Raw genomic sequence first — 13,628 nt, forward strand, 5'->3', positions numbered from 1 at the left:
GTATGCGTGTCTGTGTGAGTGTGTAGTGTTGGTGAGAAGTGCGTGTGTGTGTGTATGTGGGTGTGTGCGTGTGTGTGGATGTGTGTGTGTGTGTGGGATTGTGAGTGTTAGGTACGGGTGTGTGTGTGTTTATGTGTGTTTGCGCGTGTGTGTATATTTTTTGTGCGTGCGTGTATGTGTATATTGTGTATGTTTTCGTGCGTGCGTGTGTGTTATGTATGTGAGTGAGTCTTGTGTATGTGAGAGGTGTGTGCATGTGTGTTGTGTATGTGTGTGTGTGTGGTTTTGTATATGTGAGAGGTGTATGTATATATATCATCATCATCATCAACAGTGTCTGCCTTCCATGCTGGTATGGGTGGGTGAGCACATGTCTTAGTGGTTAGGGTGTTGTTATGATTGTGAAATTGTGGTTTTGATTCCCAGACCAGGCTTTCATTGTGTTCTTGACCAAAACACTTCATTTCATGTTGCTCTGCAATTGTTACATCATCTGACATATGGCATGTGGTAATGTCGATTTGATGGAGGCATTGAGCTTATGTGAACACAAATTATAAAAAAAATCACTACAAGCAGTTCATCGCTGTGGTTTTTCTGCAAGAAATGACAGAGTTCAAGATATGTTTCTTAACTTGATAGTAGGTATTTGATATGCTTTTTCTTTGGTGCCATACTTTCAGAACCGAACCATTAATCATGAGAAAGGCAGCCACGGAGTCGCTGGAATCTTCATTAAATATGACATTGCTTCTTTAAAAATCCGCGTACGAGAAGAACATAGACCTTATTGGCAATTCTTAGTCCGGCTTTGTGGTATCATTGGTGGAATGTTTTCTGTATCAGGTAAAATTTTTCATGGAATTTATTTTATGATTTTCAGTTGTAACTGCTATACTACATTAATACCATGCTGACTCCTTTGTTAATGATGAAAGTTTATGTAGGCTTAATATATTTATTACTGTTTAGATTCTGCAGAGCTTGGTTATGTGGTTCAGAAGTTTGCTTTGCAACCATGTAGTTTCAAGTTTGATTTCACTGTACAGTATACTGGGTAGATGTATCATAGCTTTCCATGTAGAGTCTGTCGACCAAATTTCATGCATAAAGTTTTGGTCAATCTCAGGATATATTGTATTCTACTATCACTTTAGATTGATTAATACTTCATGAATGAAATTTTCTAGAAGGAATCTACAGAAGCCCATCATAAATATGTATATATTTGTGTGCATGGCTGTATGTAATTATGTATGTATGTGTGTGTCTGTGTGTAATCTATCTAATCTGTCCATCCATCCATTTATTTATTTATTTACTTAATTACCTTTACAACAAAAAGGTTGATAGTAATTTCAAAAATTTTGGCTTGCTTGCCTTCATCAGACTGTCAGCCTTTTCCTTGTATAAGTTAATAAATATGTACTCTACTAAAAAGTATTCAGTAATCCTTCAGTTTAATTTTAAGTTTTTTATATACAACTTGATATAAAAACAAACATCTATGTATATGTTATTAGCATTTCCAGTTTTAGACAGCCTGTCTTCATTGAAGGGTGCACCCATGTAAGCTTTAGAACAATGATTCCCAACGTGGTGCATATGCCCCACCAGGTGTGGGATCCCCAATTTTTTTTTTAGTGGGACATTGAATTGTGAAAATATCTTGTTTTCTTAGGCATCAGATGTGGTGTGCAAGAGAGACAACAACACTGGGATGGTTATGTGATGCATGTGGATGAGGACAGCTGTGTAAAGATGTGCTAATCTCTAACTGTGGAGGGAACTTGTGGTAGAGGTAAACCTAGGAAGACATGGGACGAGGTGGTGAAGCATGATCTTCAAACTTTAGGCCTTACAGAGGTGATGACTAGAGACAGACCTTTGGCGATATGCTGTGCTTGAAGACCTGTCAAGTCAAGTGAAATAGTAGTCGTGGTTGATGCTGGTGTCATGTAACTGGTACCCATGCTGGTAACATGTAAAATGCACCTTTCAAGCATTGGGCCTCATGGAAGCAAAGTGGCTGATGCCAGTGGCACAGGAAAAGTACCTCTCAAGTGTTGGGCCTCATGGAGGCAATGATGAATGACTGAGACCTTTGGTAATATGCTGTGCTTGAGAAGAAGACCCATCAAGCCAAGTGAAATTGCAGTCATTGCAGATACTGGTATCATGCAAATGGCACCCAAGCCAGGGGCACATAAAGGCACCCCATTACACTCTTGGAGTGGTTGGCATTAGGAAGGGCATCCAGCTGTTGAAACCATGCCAAATCAGACTGGAGTTTGGTGCAGCCTTAGCCCTGGTCAAACTGTCCAACCCATGCAAGCATAGACAACGGACGTTAAATGATGATGATGATGATGATTGTGATTTTTTTTTGTACTCAGTACTTAATAAAAGAGTTGCCAGTAGATACTTTTGTATTAGATATTGGTGATAAAATATTAAAAATAAAGTTGTCTTTTTCCAAACACTGGTAGTGCATACATTTTTCTGGAAAGTTATAGTGGGGTCTGGGAGAAAATAGGTTGCGAAATATTGCTTTAGAACTTGAGAAATATGGTCCTTATTTTTTAGTCAGTACTGAGTTTGTTGATAAAAACTTGGTTTTGATAATTAGTGTATTGAGTGACTGAGTAGAAAGTGCACTTACTTACACAAAGTCAGCGATTATAAATTACTTATGAAATTTTATCAAGTATTCTATTAACAGATGTCTGACATAATTCTTTTTTATTTCCTCTTTCAGGAATGTTTCATGGCTTGTGTGGTTTCATTGTAGACCTAATCTGTTGTCGATTTTTGAAAAAGAACTCTAAAAATCAAGGTGATGAAAGTCCTTTTCAAGCCACACAAACATCTCTACATTCTTTGAACCAGTTTCACTCTACAGTAACTTCACCTTTGAACATAGCTGCCACAGCAGGCAGTAATTTTCCAACACCTGTTTCTCTTGAAGCTGACATACCAGTGCCTCTGGTTCAAATGACCGTTCCTTTGCTCCCAGTTAATTCAGAACATTATCATCCAGAAGCATAATTGCTGAATGAATGAGTTGCAAGTTGATTATAAAATATACTGGAAATCTCAACCTGGTGTCTAGTCTCTTATGTTACCTACGGATGTGTAAATGTGTGTGCATGTTAGCATGTGTAGACTTGCATGGCTCAGTGGTTAGAGCATCAGGTTCACAATCATGAAGTAGCAAGTTTGATTCCTGGACTGGGCTGTGCTTTGTGTTCTTGAGCAAGACACTTTATTTCACGTTGCTCCAGTTCATTCAGCTGTAGAAATGAGTTGCGACGTCACAGATGCCAAGCTATATCGGCCTTTGCCTTTCCCTTGAATAACATTGGTGGCATGGAGAGGGGAAGCTGGTATGCATGGGTGACTGCTGGCCTTCTACAAGCAACCTTGCCCAGACTTGTACTTTGGAGGGGAACTTTCTTGATGCAATCCCATGGTCATTCATGACTGAAGAGGGTCCTTCCTTCTATGTTCAAATATGTATGTACATATATATATGGGTAGATGTGCGTATTATGTACATATGTGTGTATATGCATATGTATGTGTGTTTATATATTTGTATGTGTGCGTACATGTGCTTAGATGTATATATGGATGTTTGTCTATGGGCATGCACGTGTGGTGTGTATATACAGAGTGTTCCAAAATTAAGGCAACCAACTTTTTTCAATTTTGCCAAAGCAAAATATTGTTATATTTCAGGTCTGAGTATTGCAATGCGATGGTAAAGGAAACACAATTATAACACTACCACATTTATTCGATATGACCACTTCTGTTTTGAATTAGAGCCTTAAGTCTAGGTGCAAATGCTTCACACATAGAATGCAGCTGTTCTTGAAGAATCAAAGCCAATTCCTGGCACAGTTTTGCCTTCAGAGCATCAAGCAAAGCATGAGGAGTGCTCGAGACCCTCGTTTCTAAAATGGACCAAACAGAAAAATTTGATGGGTTGAGATCGGGGCTTCTTGAGGGCCATACATCCTTGCCTTTGAACAACGGAATGTTTTTTCTAAATACAGTTTTGTGTCTGTTTGGAGCTGTGGGATGGTACTGAGACCTGTTGGAGGTTCCAAGGTGCGTCTTGAAAGTGCTCATTCACTCATGGAAATAGTTCAACTTCCAGAATGTCACTAATGTATTGTTGAGTGTTAATTTTAACCCCTGGGGGTACAAAAATGAAGGGAGACCTTTCAGTGGCTATCACAGCTGCCCAAACCATAACTGACTGGATTTTGACGTCGATTTATGAGTCTACTCTTCGTGGAGCCTGATACTCTCCAAAGTCAGTCATTCTGGTGGAGTACTGTCTGTTTGATGTCAAATTTCTTTTCATCAGTGAATACTGGGTTGGGTAGCATGCCTTCAGCAATCTGACACAGGATAAGATGACTTCTCCCCAGTCTCATAGCCTTTTAAACTTGCAAGAGCTCATGACGGTGGATCATCTTGTAGGGGTTGGTCCTTAGATCCTCCTTCAGCACTCAATTCATCGATGTTCAGTTTATTTTTTCTGTGGCTGCCAGTTTTCTGATGGAACAATGAGGATTTTGCCATGTATTTTCTCTAGTACTTATGATAAGCTGAGAGGTTTGCACACTTACTTTTTGGTCACATCCAGGTCAATCAGTGGTGGAACCGGTCTCTTGAAATTTCTTGACAATTTTACAGACTGCTGTTCAGTTAATTTTAAGCTTTTTTGCTATAGCTGTATTACTTTCACCTCGTTTGTGGAGGGTTATGATTGTATTTCAGTCTATAGCTGTAATCTAATTTATAAATTTGTATTTATTTAGCCTGAAACAAAAAGAGGACACACTTAAGCTTTTATAATGATGTATAATTTTCATATCTTATCACATTTATTGATAGTTATTAAAGCCCGAAACTTTGGTTGCTCAAATTTTGGGACACCCTGTATATATGTGTGTGTGTGTGTGTGCATTTGAGTGTGTGTCTGTATATGTATAAAGGCATAACTGAATGCTTAAGAAGTTTGCTTCATAATCATGAGGTTCTGGGTTTGACCCCACTGTGTGTCATCTTGGGCAAGTGTCTTTTACGATACCTTCAAATCAATTCAAGTTTTGGGAGCTAAACTGGGGAGATAGAAACTATGGAAGCTTGTCAAGAGAACTATATTTATGATTCAAAGAGCTAACCATGTTGCACACTGTCACATTGAATCTGCCCGAGGGTTCTGTTAAGGGTATGTGTGTTTGTGCATACTCAATAATTTAACAAGTTGCAGTTCAGTTAATCTAACAACTAATCTATAGTTATTGTCAAAATTAATGGGAAATTATCATCATCATCATCATCATTTAACATATGTTGTCCATGCTGGCATGGGTTGGATGGTTTGACCAGGGCTGGTAAGCTGAAGGGCTGCACCAGACTCAAGTCTGATTTGGCATGGTTTCTACGACTGGATGCTCTTCTTAATGCTAACCACTCTGAGAATGTATTGGGTTCTATTACGTTCCACTGGCATGGGTGCCAGTTGTGTGACACCAGTATCTGCTATGACTATGATTTCACTTGGCCTGATGGGTCTTCTTCTCAAGCATGGCATATTGCCAAAGGTCTTGGTCATTCATCATTGCCTCTGTGAGGCTCAACGCTCGAAAGGTGCATTTTGTGTGCCACTGGCATGGGCGCTAGTTATGCAACACTGGCATCTGCCACATTGCCTCTGTGAGGTCCAATGCTTGAAAGGTGCTTTTTATGTGCCAGTTATGTGACACCGGCATTGACCATGACTATGATTTCACTATGATTTGTCATTTCTTCCAGTAAGATATAAGGATCCTCTCTTCCCTAAATGTTTTCTTGTCCAATCATTTACAGAGCATTGATTACATCTTTATCATGGCAACATCACTAATGAAACTGGAAGAAAGACAGTATGGACAAGATGTAATGGGAGAGAGACAACGACAGCTTATGCTTGCTGACAAAGGGGAGAAGGAGAAAGTCATAGAGATGGATGAGGGCAAGAGACAGTGATAAATATTCACCAGTGGCTTTGGAGAGAAAAAGAGGGATGGCAAGCAGTATAGAAGGATGATGGTAGGGTGTATCAGGTATAAATGAAACACAATTCTTTGCTATTCAGGCATCGTGATGGGAGAGAGAAGTAGGGTAGTACTGTGTAACGAGGTGTGGCTTTACCATACCAACCCTCGTTACTTGGGCGGTGTAATACAGTGAATAGGAGGTGAGTGATAGATTAGAAGGTATTGAAGGGCTGTTGGTAAAGGTTAACCAGAACATCCTAGGTGAAAGACCCAAATGTAAAATATATATATCCCAGACCCCAGAGGTGGGCACCGTTAATCGAAAAGTTAACTTTGTTAATCGTTAATCTGTTAACCAAGAAGTTAATAGTTAATCCGTTAATTCTTTGAAAATGTAACGGAAGTTAACTTTCTAGTGAAAAAAGGCATAACTACAGTTTAATACCCCACCGACTTTGTTGCCTCATAACTTCCAGAAAAACGTTCACCAAATAATCGCTTATATCCTGTATGTAAAGATTTATTGGAAAAATTTTTCTGAGGAGTTGGGGAGGGGAGTTTCGGAAAATTCACAGAACCCGACATTTCCCCCTCGTAACTTTCTGGAAAATAAGTATTTTTTTCCGAGAAATTTTATACAAATACCTTTCAAACGGTGTAGATTACAATTACAAAGAAATTTGTTGGCAAAATTTTTGGAAAGGCGCGGAAGAGGTTTCTGGAAAAGAGAATTTCGGATCAGACGGCTCTCATAAGTTGGAATTTCTCCGTTTTGACGGGGATTTTTTGACAATGTTTTTCACCAAAGTCTTCAGAATGACGGGGGGGGGGGGCATCTTTTCATGTAAAAATAGGAAAAAAATTTGAAATTTTTATTTCACTCCCGCCACCCCTTCACCACCCCAGCCCGAAACGATTTTGGCCATTTTCTTTTTCACTACGCACTTAAAACTCGTGAGAAACAGTTTCGGTTTTAAAAAAAATTGCTAATAATTTCAGAAGAAAATGTGTGATTTAAGGGAGATCTGGATGCTTTTTCTAGCACACCCCCAAACCTCCCTCCACGTTTCTTTCTCACTCACACATCCGTTGATATTTTTCAATATTTTTCTCCCTGTAAACAAATTTTATGGAATAATGATGTCAAAGTAACACAAGTCTAGTCCCAACCGAGCGAGCCCGTGTTATGTGTGTATGTAAGAGAAAAAAAAACGCCTAAAAACACATCGTTAGTCTTCATATTAATCTGTCAAATTTAATGCTTGGTGTCCACAATATTTGCTTGTAACTTTGTAAATTTTTTACATACAGATTTGAAATTTTGGTTTATAGTTATGTAATTTTAGTTGATCGTGGTGAGTAAATTTAACTTTTATGGGCAGGTAAATTTAATATACAGGTGTAAAAGCAATAACATTATGGATAAATACTAAAATTGAAATTCTTAGTGCATCTTACCTGTTTGATTTGTTACTAAAATTATCCCAGATGGCAACCGACAAAAATATTGCCACTTTTCAAGATGAAATATATTAATTTGAATTAATTAAAATACAGGCCTAATCGGTACAAGCTTTTATTCTTTCGGTAAATACTTCGTACCTCGGTGTGGAATAATTTTTTTCCACAGTTTTTTTCGGGTGCATTCATTGTATATCTGACCTCCGAACCCGCTGCAAGCCACTTTTTTTCTGGAAAAGAAAGGTGGGAGGGGTGGTGGGGACCTCGAAGTTTCCCACCAAGGGAGTTTTGTTTGGCGGGTCTTTTTTTCTTTTCCAGGTTATTTTGCATACTTTCAACGAATGTGACATCAAAATCACGCGTAAACAGCTCCTTTTTCTAGAAAAGTAAAAGATTTGGCTGATGTTTCTAGCATCACCTGCTACCACGTAACAGCTACTTGAGTTCACACCGAAATATTTTCCAACTTTTTTCCTTCCATTTATTTTTTCCCCTTTATGGAAGTCAATATTTTCTCTATTGACATCCACCTCAGCGAAGTCACGGATCAACTGGAAACACATCAATCTTTGTTCTCTCTTGACAGGGCAAAGAAATTTCCCGCTGTCTTTGAAAGCAATAAGCGGGTGGATTTGGTTTCAAATCCAGGTAGGGCCAAACCAGGTCCTACAAGTTATTTATAATAATAAGTGGGTTATATCAGGGTTGAAAGAATGACGCGTACAATATTAAATTTGCTAAGACAATCTGAAAACAATAGAAACTTTTAAACATTTATTGGTTTTTATGAAATTTGGGGATTAATGGAATCTAAATGTAACGAAGTTAATTAGTCCGATAATGGTTTTCAAAGTTAACTTAGATCGTTAACGAAAATGTTAACTTCGTTAAATAACGATTAATGGATTAACGGACTTACGCCCAGCTCTGCCAGACTCTATCAGCATCTATTTTAACGTTCGTTTTATCATGCTTGTACTGATAGGCGGGTCTTTCTCCTGCACTGCATGTCGTCAATTGCGGCAGTTCTTTCCCATCTCTTTCGTGAAGCTCAGCACTTTGAGATCAGTCTTCACCACTTCATCCCACTTCTCCTAAGGTTTTCTCTGTTACAGGTTCCACCCAATTTAAGTGCTTGGCATTTCTTTATATAGCTGTTATCCTCACACGCAAGTGTCAGTAAAGTTTTCTCTCCCACGCAAGTGTCAGTAAAGTTTTCTCTCCCACGCACTACATTTTAGGCCTCATATCTTTTTAATGTTTTTTCTTTTTCTCTGAGCTCATTTGTATTCCGCCGTTCATGCACATTACCGTTAACACAGTCAACGGCGTATGTTTGCTTTATTTCTTTCTAACCTTCACAAATCTACTTGTAAGACCCATGTCTGAACAGCTCACAGTATCACATTTTGTACACTAGCAATCTATCATTCACTCAGAGAGGAAAATTTTTTGTTGGCAGTACTCTTTTGTTTCAGTCATTTTGACTGTGGCCATGCTGGAGCACCGCCTTTTAATCGAGTAAATCGACCCCAGGACTTATTCTTTGTAAGCCAAGTACTTATTCTATCGGTCACTTTTGCCGAACCGCTAAGTTACGGGAGACGTAAACACACCAGCATCGGTTGTCAAACGATGTTTGGCGGTGCACACACACACATATATATTCGACGGGTATTCTTTGAGTTTCCGTCTACCAAATCTACTCACAAGGCTTTGGTCGGCTTGAGGCTATAGTAGGAGACACATGCCCAAGTTGCCACGCAGTGGGACTGAAACCGGAACCATGTGGTTCGTAAGCAAGCTACTTACTTACCACACAGCCATTCCTACGTAGAGACACCCCAAATTTCTAAAACCTATTTTCATAACTTATTTGCTGTTTATTTCATTTACATTAACAATAACCACAAAACAGTATAGACGTTATTTCATTTCACACACCGACTCCTGCTTTCCTGATGTCTTATAAAATTTCAGGATTTGCGAATTATCAAAAAAGAGAAAAAGAAAAAGAAAAAAACAACAACACAGTCATCAATATTAAAAAAGAAGTTCCAGTTTTTCTTTTCAAACAGAAAAAAAAAATTCCCATATGACGTCATATAAGCCTTCTCTAAGATTACTGATCGAATTTAAATTTAAATTGAGAAAACAGTTATTTTAAAAGGAAAGATGTGGAATGTCGTCTCTATTATAACGTAACAAAAGTCAAGAGAAATATTTTCTTATATTCACCTCTTGATCTCACTGATATTTTCAGTGTTTCAACAGACGCAAGCAATCGAATTGCGTAGACTGTATATTGCATATCAAATTCAAGAGGGGAATTAAACTGTTCACTAATATGTTAGACGGTCAACAAGGTTACCTCGTTTCTTCGGGTCAGCCAAATCTATTTTTGTATTTTCCTCGGATTGTTTTTGTTTCATTAGCAACACCTAAAGCCAGAGATCGACGTAGTCTATAACCAGCAAACACACATCAGTAAGTCTACAGTCACGAAACATCGAATAAAAATTCAATAAGTAAATTGCGAGTATGAGTTTTTCCATTACTAATAAAAATGCACGCCATGCGCCCGTTCACGTAAGAGTTTTCCCTTTACTAACAAACATGCACGCGTGTACGCACATAGACATACACGAACACTCACTAATGCACGAAGTCATACAATATAGTACCTATATAATCAATCAATCAATCAAATTAACCAATTTCTCTCCCTCTACCTGCCCACCCGTCCGTGTGTGTGTACACTATTAAACAGATTCCAAAGAGGCTGATGTTGGTCGGCGTCAATAACACTTGCATCTTTTTTTTTTAGTAAAATCGAGAAAAAATGTACAGTGATCTTGCCGTGGGTAATGAAAAATCCAGCGTTTCGGACATTGTCCCTAATTAGGGAAAAGTTGACAACAGTGAAATTAGAGACAGCAGAGTTTTACATCTTCTAAGTTAGAAAAAAAAAACTGGCCGCAACTGATAAGCAACGCAGGATCACGTGAACAGGAAGGGAAACTGTGAGAGAGGAATGGAACGAGGAGGAGAAAGCGGGTAAAGGCGACAGTGTTGTGGAGGGAGAGATGAGGTGAGAGGGAAGTGAAAGGATAAGAAAGGTTTAGTGGTAGTTTTATAAACGGTGAATTATCTAACTGATATTAATTTTAATGAAGCTCCAATACCAGGATGAGATAAATGTTTTCTATGCTTTTCAGGCACAAATGGTCTAGAAAATCCTGTAGAAATATCTCATCAAATATGTGATTTACAAGAATGAATCGGCAATAATTTAAATTTCAAAGAAGTAGAACTGGAATCTTTAAATAAAGAAAATTATTTATCAGTAGTTTGATCATTAGACATTTCTTCTAAATTGATAGTACTTAATGAACGTAATGCATCAACATTCATTCGAGAAAGTGCATCAGCTGCAGAATTTTCAACACCCTTGATTTACCATATATTCACAGTATATGGTGAAATATATTCAAGGTGTCTAATTTCTCTGGGAGAATATTTTTCAGAAGAATTTTTTAGTGCATATGTTAATGGTTTGTGGTCAGTAAATAATGTAAATGACCTACCTTCACGAAGATGTCTGAAGTACTTAATTGACAAGTAAGCTGCCAACGATTCTCTGTCGAAAACGCTGCATTTCGTTTCTGGTGCCTTGAGTCTTTTTGAAAAGAAGGATAATGGTTGCCAAGAACCACAATGAAACTGTTGTAAAACTCCACCGATTCCAACATCGGAAGCATCAACTACCAACGATAATTTTGCTTCAGGAACTGGATGGTTCAAGAGTGTTGCTTCGCATAGTTTTTCTTTTATGCTTTGAAAAGCCTGTAATTCTTCATCTTTTAAAGTTATAGCTTCATTTTTCTTTTCCTATTCTTTAATAATTCAGTTAAAGGAAATAGACTTTCTATGCAATATGGAATGAAACGTCTGTAAAAATTAATGATTCCTAAACATTCTCGAAGCTTTCATAAAGAATTTAGTACTGGAAATTTGATAATAGCCTCAATTTTGTCTGGCAGTGAGCGAATTCCATCTTTAGCAGTGAGATGACCTAAAAAAGATATGGTGCATTCACCGAAAACACACTTTGATGGATTTATCACTATACCATATTTAGTCAGTCTTTCGAAAATTTGTTTCAAGTGATTTTCATGAGCTTTTTTTCTGACGGACTAGCAATGAGAATATCGTCTATATTGTGTTGTTGGCACTCCGTCGCTTACGACGTCGAGGGTTCTAATTGATCCGATCAACGGAACAGCCTGCTCATGAAATTAACGTGCAAGTGGCTGAGCACTCCACAGACACGTGTATCCTTAACGTAGTTCTCGGGGATATTCAGCGTGACACAGTGTGACAAGGCTGACCCTTTGAATTACAGGCACAACAGAAACAGGAAGTAAGAGTGCGAGAAAGTTGTGGTGAAAGAGTACAGCAGGGTTCGCCACCATCCCCTGCCGGAGCCTCGTGGAGCTTTTAGGTGTTTTCGCTCAATAAACACTCACAACGCCCGGTCTGGGAATCGAAACCGCGATCCTATGACCGCAAGTCCGCTGCCCTAACCACTGGGCCATTGCGCCTCCACTATCGTATATATAAGCAAATACAAAAAGTAAATCTCTTGTTACTTTGTCGATGAATCTCTGGAAAGTATTTGCTGCGTTCCTCAATCCGAAAACATACGAAGGAATTCATACAACCCAAATGGAGTTGTAATTACTGTTTTTGGTATATCACTCTCTTCAACAAGAATTTGATTGTATGCTCTAACTAAATCTATCTTCGAAAAGATATTACAACCACTTAACGAAGCTGCAAAGTCATGGATATGGGGAATTGGATATTTGTCCTCTTGTATTTTTGCATTAAGCTGTCTAAAATTTCCGCATGGACGCCAGTCTGTGAGATTTTTCTTTACCAAAACTAAAGTTGTAGATCAGTTACTGCTAGAAGGACGAATTATTCCGAGGTCTAACATGTGACGAAATTCAACCTTAGCAATCTGTAATTTCTCTGGAGATAATCTTCAGGATTTGGAAAAACTTGGTAGTCCATGGGTTACAATGTGATGAATGACTGAATGAACACATTTGGTGTTTGGAGCTAATAGTTTTGTAAATTCATGGTAATTCTTCAAAATCCTGTGATAACTATTTTCGGAGGACGCCATAAAATATAACGGACTAATTGTCGCGTTCCTGCATCTCACGCCTTGAATGTTCAATGAAGTAACCGTGTCTATTAATTTTTGTTTCTTTACATCTACCAGTAAATTGTTATGTGAAAGGAAATCTGTCCCCAAAATAGGATAAGGCAAATCTGCTACGATGAAAAATCCACTTATATTCTCTTCTTAAAGGCAAATCTAGAGTTAAACTAATTTGTCCAAATGGACATCAAACTGATTAACTGTGTTAAATAAGCAGGCTTGGGTTTCTCTTTTAAAAGTTTAGTATGCCAAATGGAACAAGCTGCTCCTGTATCAACTAAGAATCTTTGTTTGGAGATAGAGTCAAATATGAAGAATACACGACTTTTTATGAAGTTTTAGGAGAGTGGGTTATATATCTTTAGATATACACCTAACTTTCCTATATTAAATTGGAAGAGAACTGAACGCAGAAACTCCAAACTGATCAACAACAACAAATATTTATTGTGCGGTGGAAAATAAAACAGCTACCAATCGTCCGGTTTTAGAGTAGCCTGAAATGTAGATATACGGTTCCTCGAGCTGGTGTCGTTGTAGAGACAACTTGGTTCAACCACACTCAAATGGGAGAGCCGGCTTAGACGTCTTGCTTGGTCGCTGTCTGGCTTGGTAAAGAGACAGTCTAATAGCGGGAACGCTTCGATGTTGAAACCCACGCATGCGTGGTTAAGGATTCAGCAATGGCGCCTATATGACGTCACTACAGTGTTGTCCACAGATTGCGTCGCGTCTAATCTGTAGTTGAGAAGTTTCCCGACTTTTACTTTGTCATCAATTTATAACGCGTTCGAACTTGGAAAAGATCATAAATATAGATGTTTATTGAGTTGGAATCTATAGTGATAAACCCGTCACTTATAACTTAATTAAAA

General features: G+C 38.3%; 1 protein-coding gene and 1 long non-coding RNA gene across 2 annotated transcripts in view; one reads left to right on the forward strand and one right to left on the reverse strand.

The window, feature by feature from the left end:
• Positions 1-3,100, forward strand: part of LOC106867688 (endoplasmic reticulum-Golgi intermediate compartment protein 2) — a 51,287-nt gene extending 48,187 nt beyond the window's left edge. The window contains exons 10-11 of the mRNA XM_014912632.3: positions 684-846; positions 2,759-3,100. Coding sequence (XP_014768118.1) covers positions 684-846; positions 2,759-3,048 — 453 coding nt within the window. The 3' untranslated portion in view covers positions 3,049-3,100. The remainder of the gene's footprint in view (positions 1-683; positions 847-2,758) is intronic.
• The window catches only part of LOC149134710 (uncharacterized), a 59,151-nt gene extending 45,938 nt beyond the window's left edge, over positions 1-13,213 (reverse strand). The window contains exon 1 of the long non-coding RNA XR_016242636.1: positions 11,108-13,213. This is a non-coding gene — a long non-coding RNA (uncharacterized LOC149134710). The remainder of the gene's footprint in view (positions 1-11,107) is intronic.
• Positions 13,214-13,628: the final 415 nt, after the last annotated feature.

The sequence above is a fragment of the Octopus bimaculoides genome, chromosome 7 (assembly GCF_046866305.1).
Source record: "Octopus bimaculoides isolate indiv1 chromosome 7, ASM4686630v1, whole genome shotgun sequence".
Lineage (NCBI taxonomy): Eukaryota > Metazoa > Mollusca > Cephalopoda > Octopoda > Octopodidae > Octopus > Octopus bimaculoides.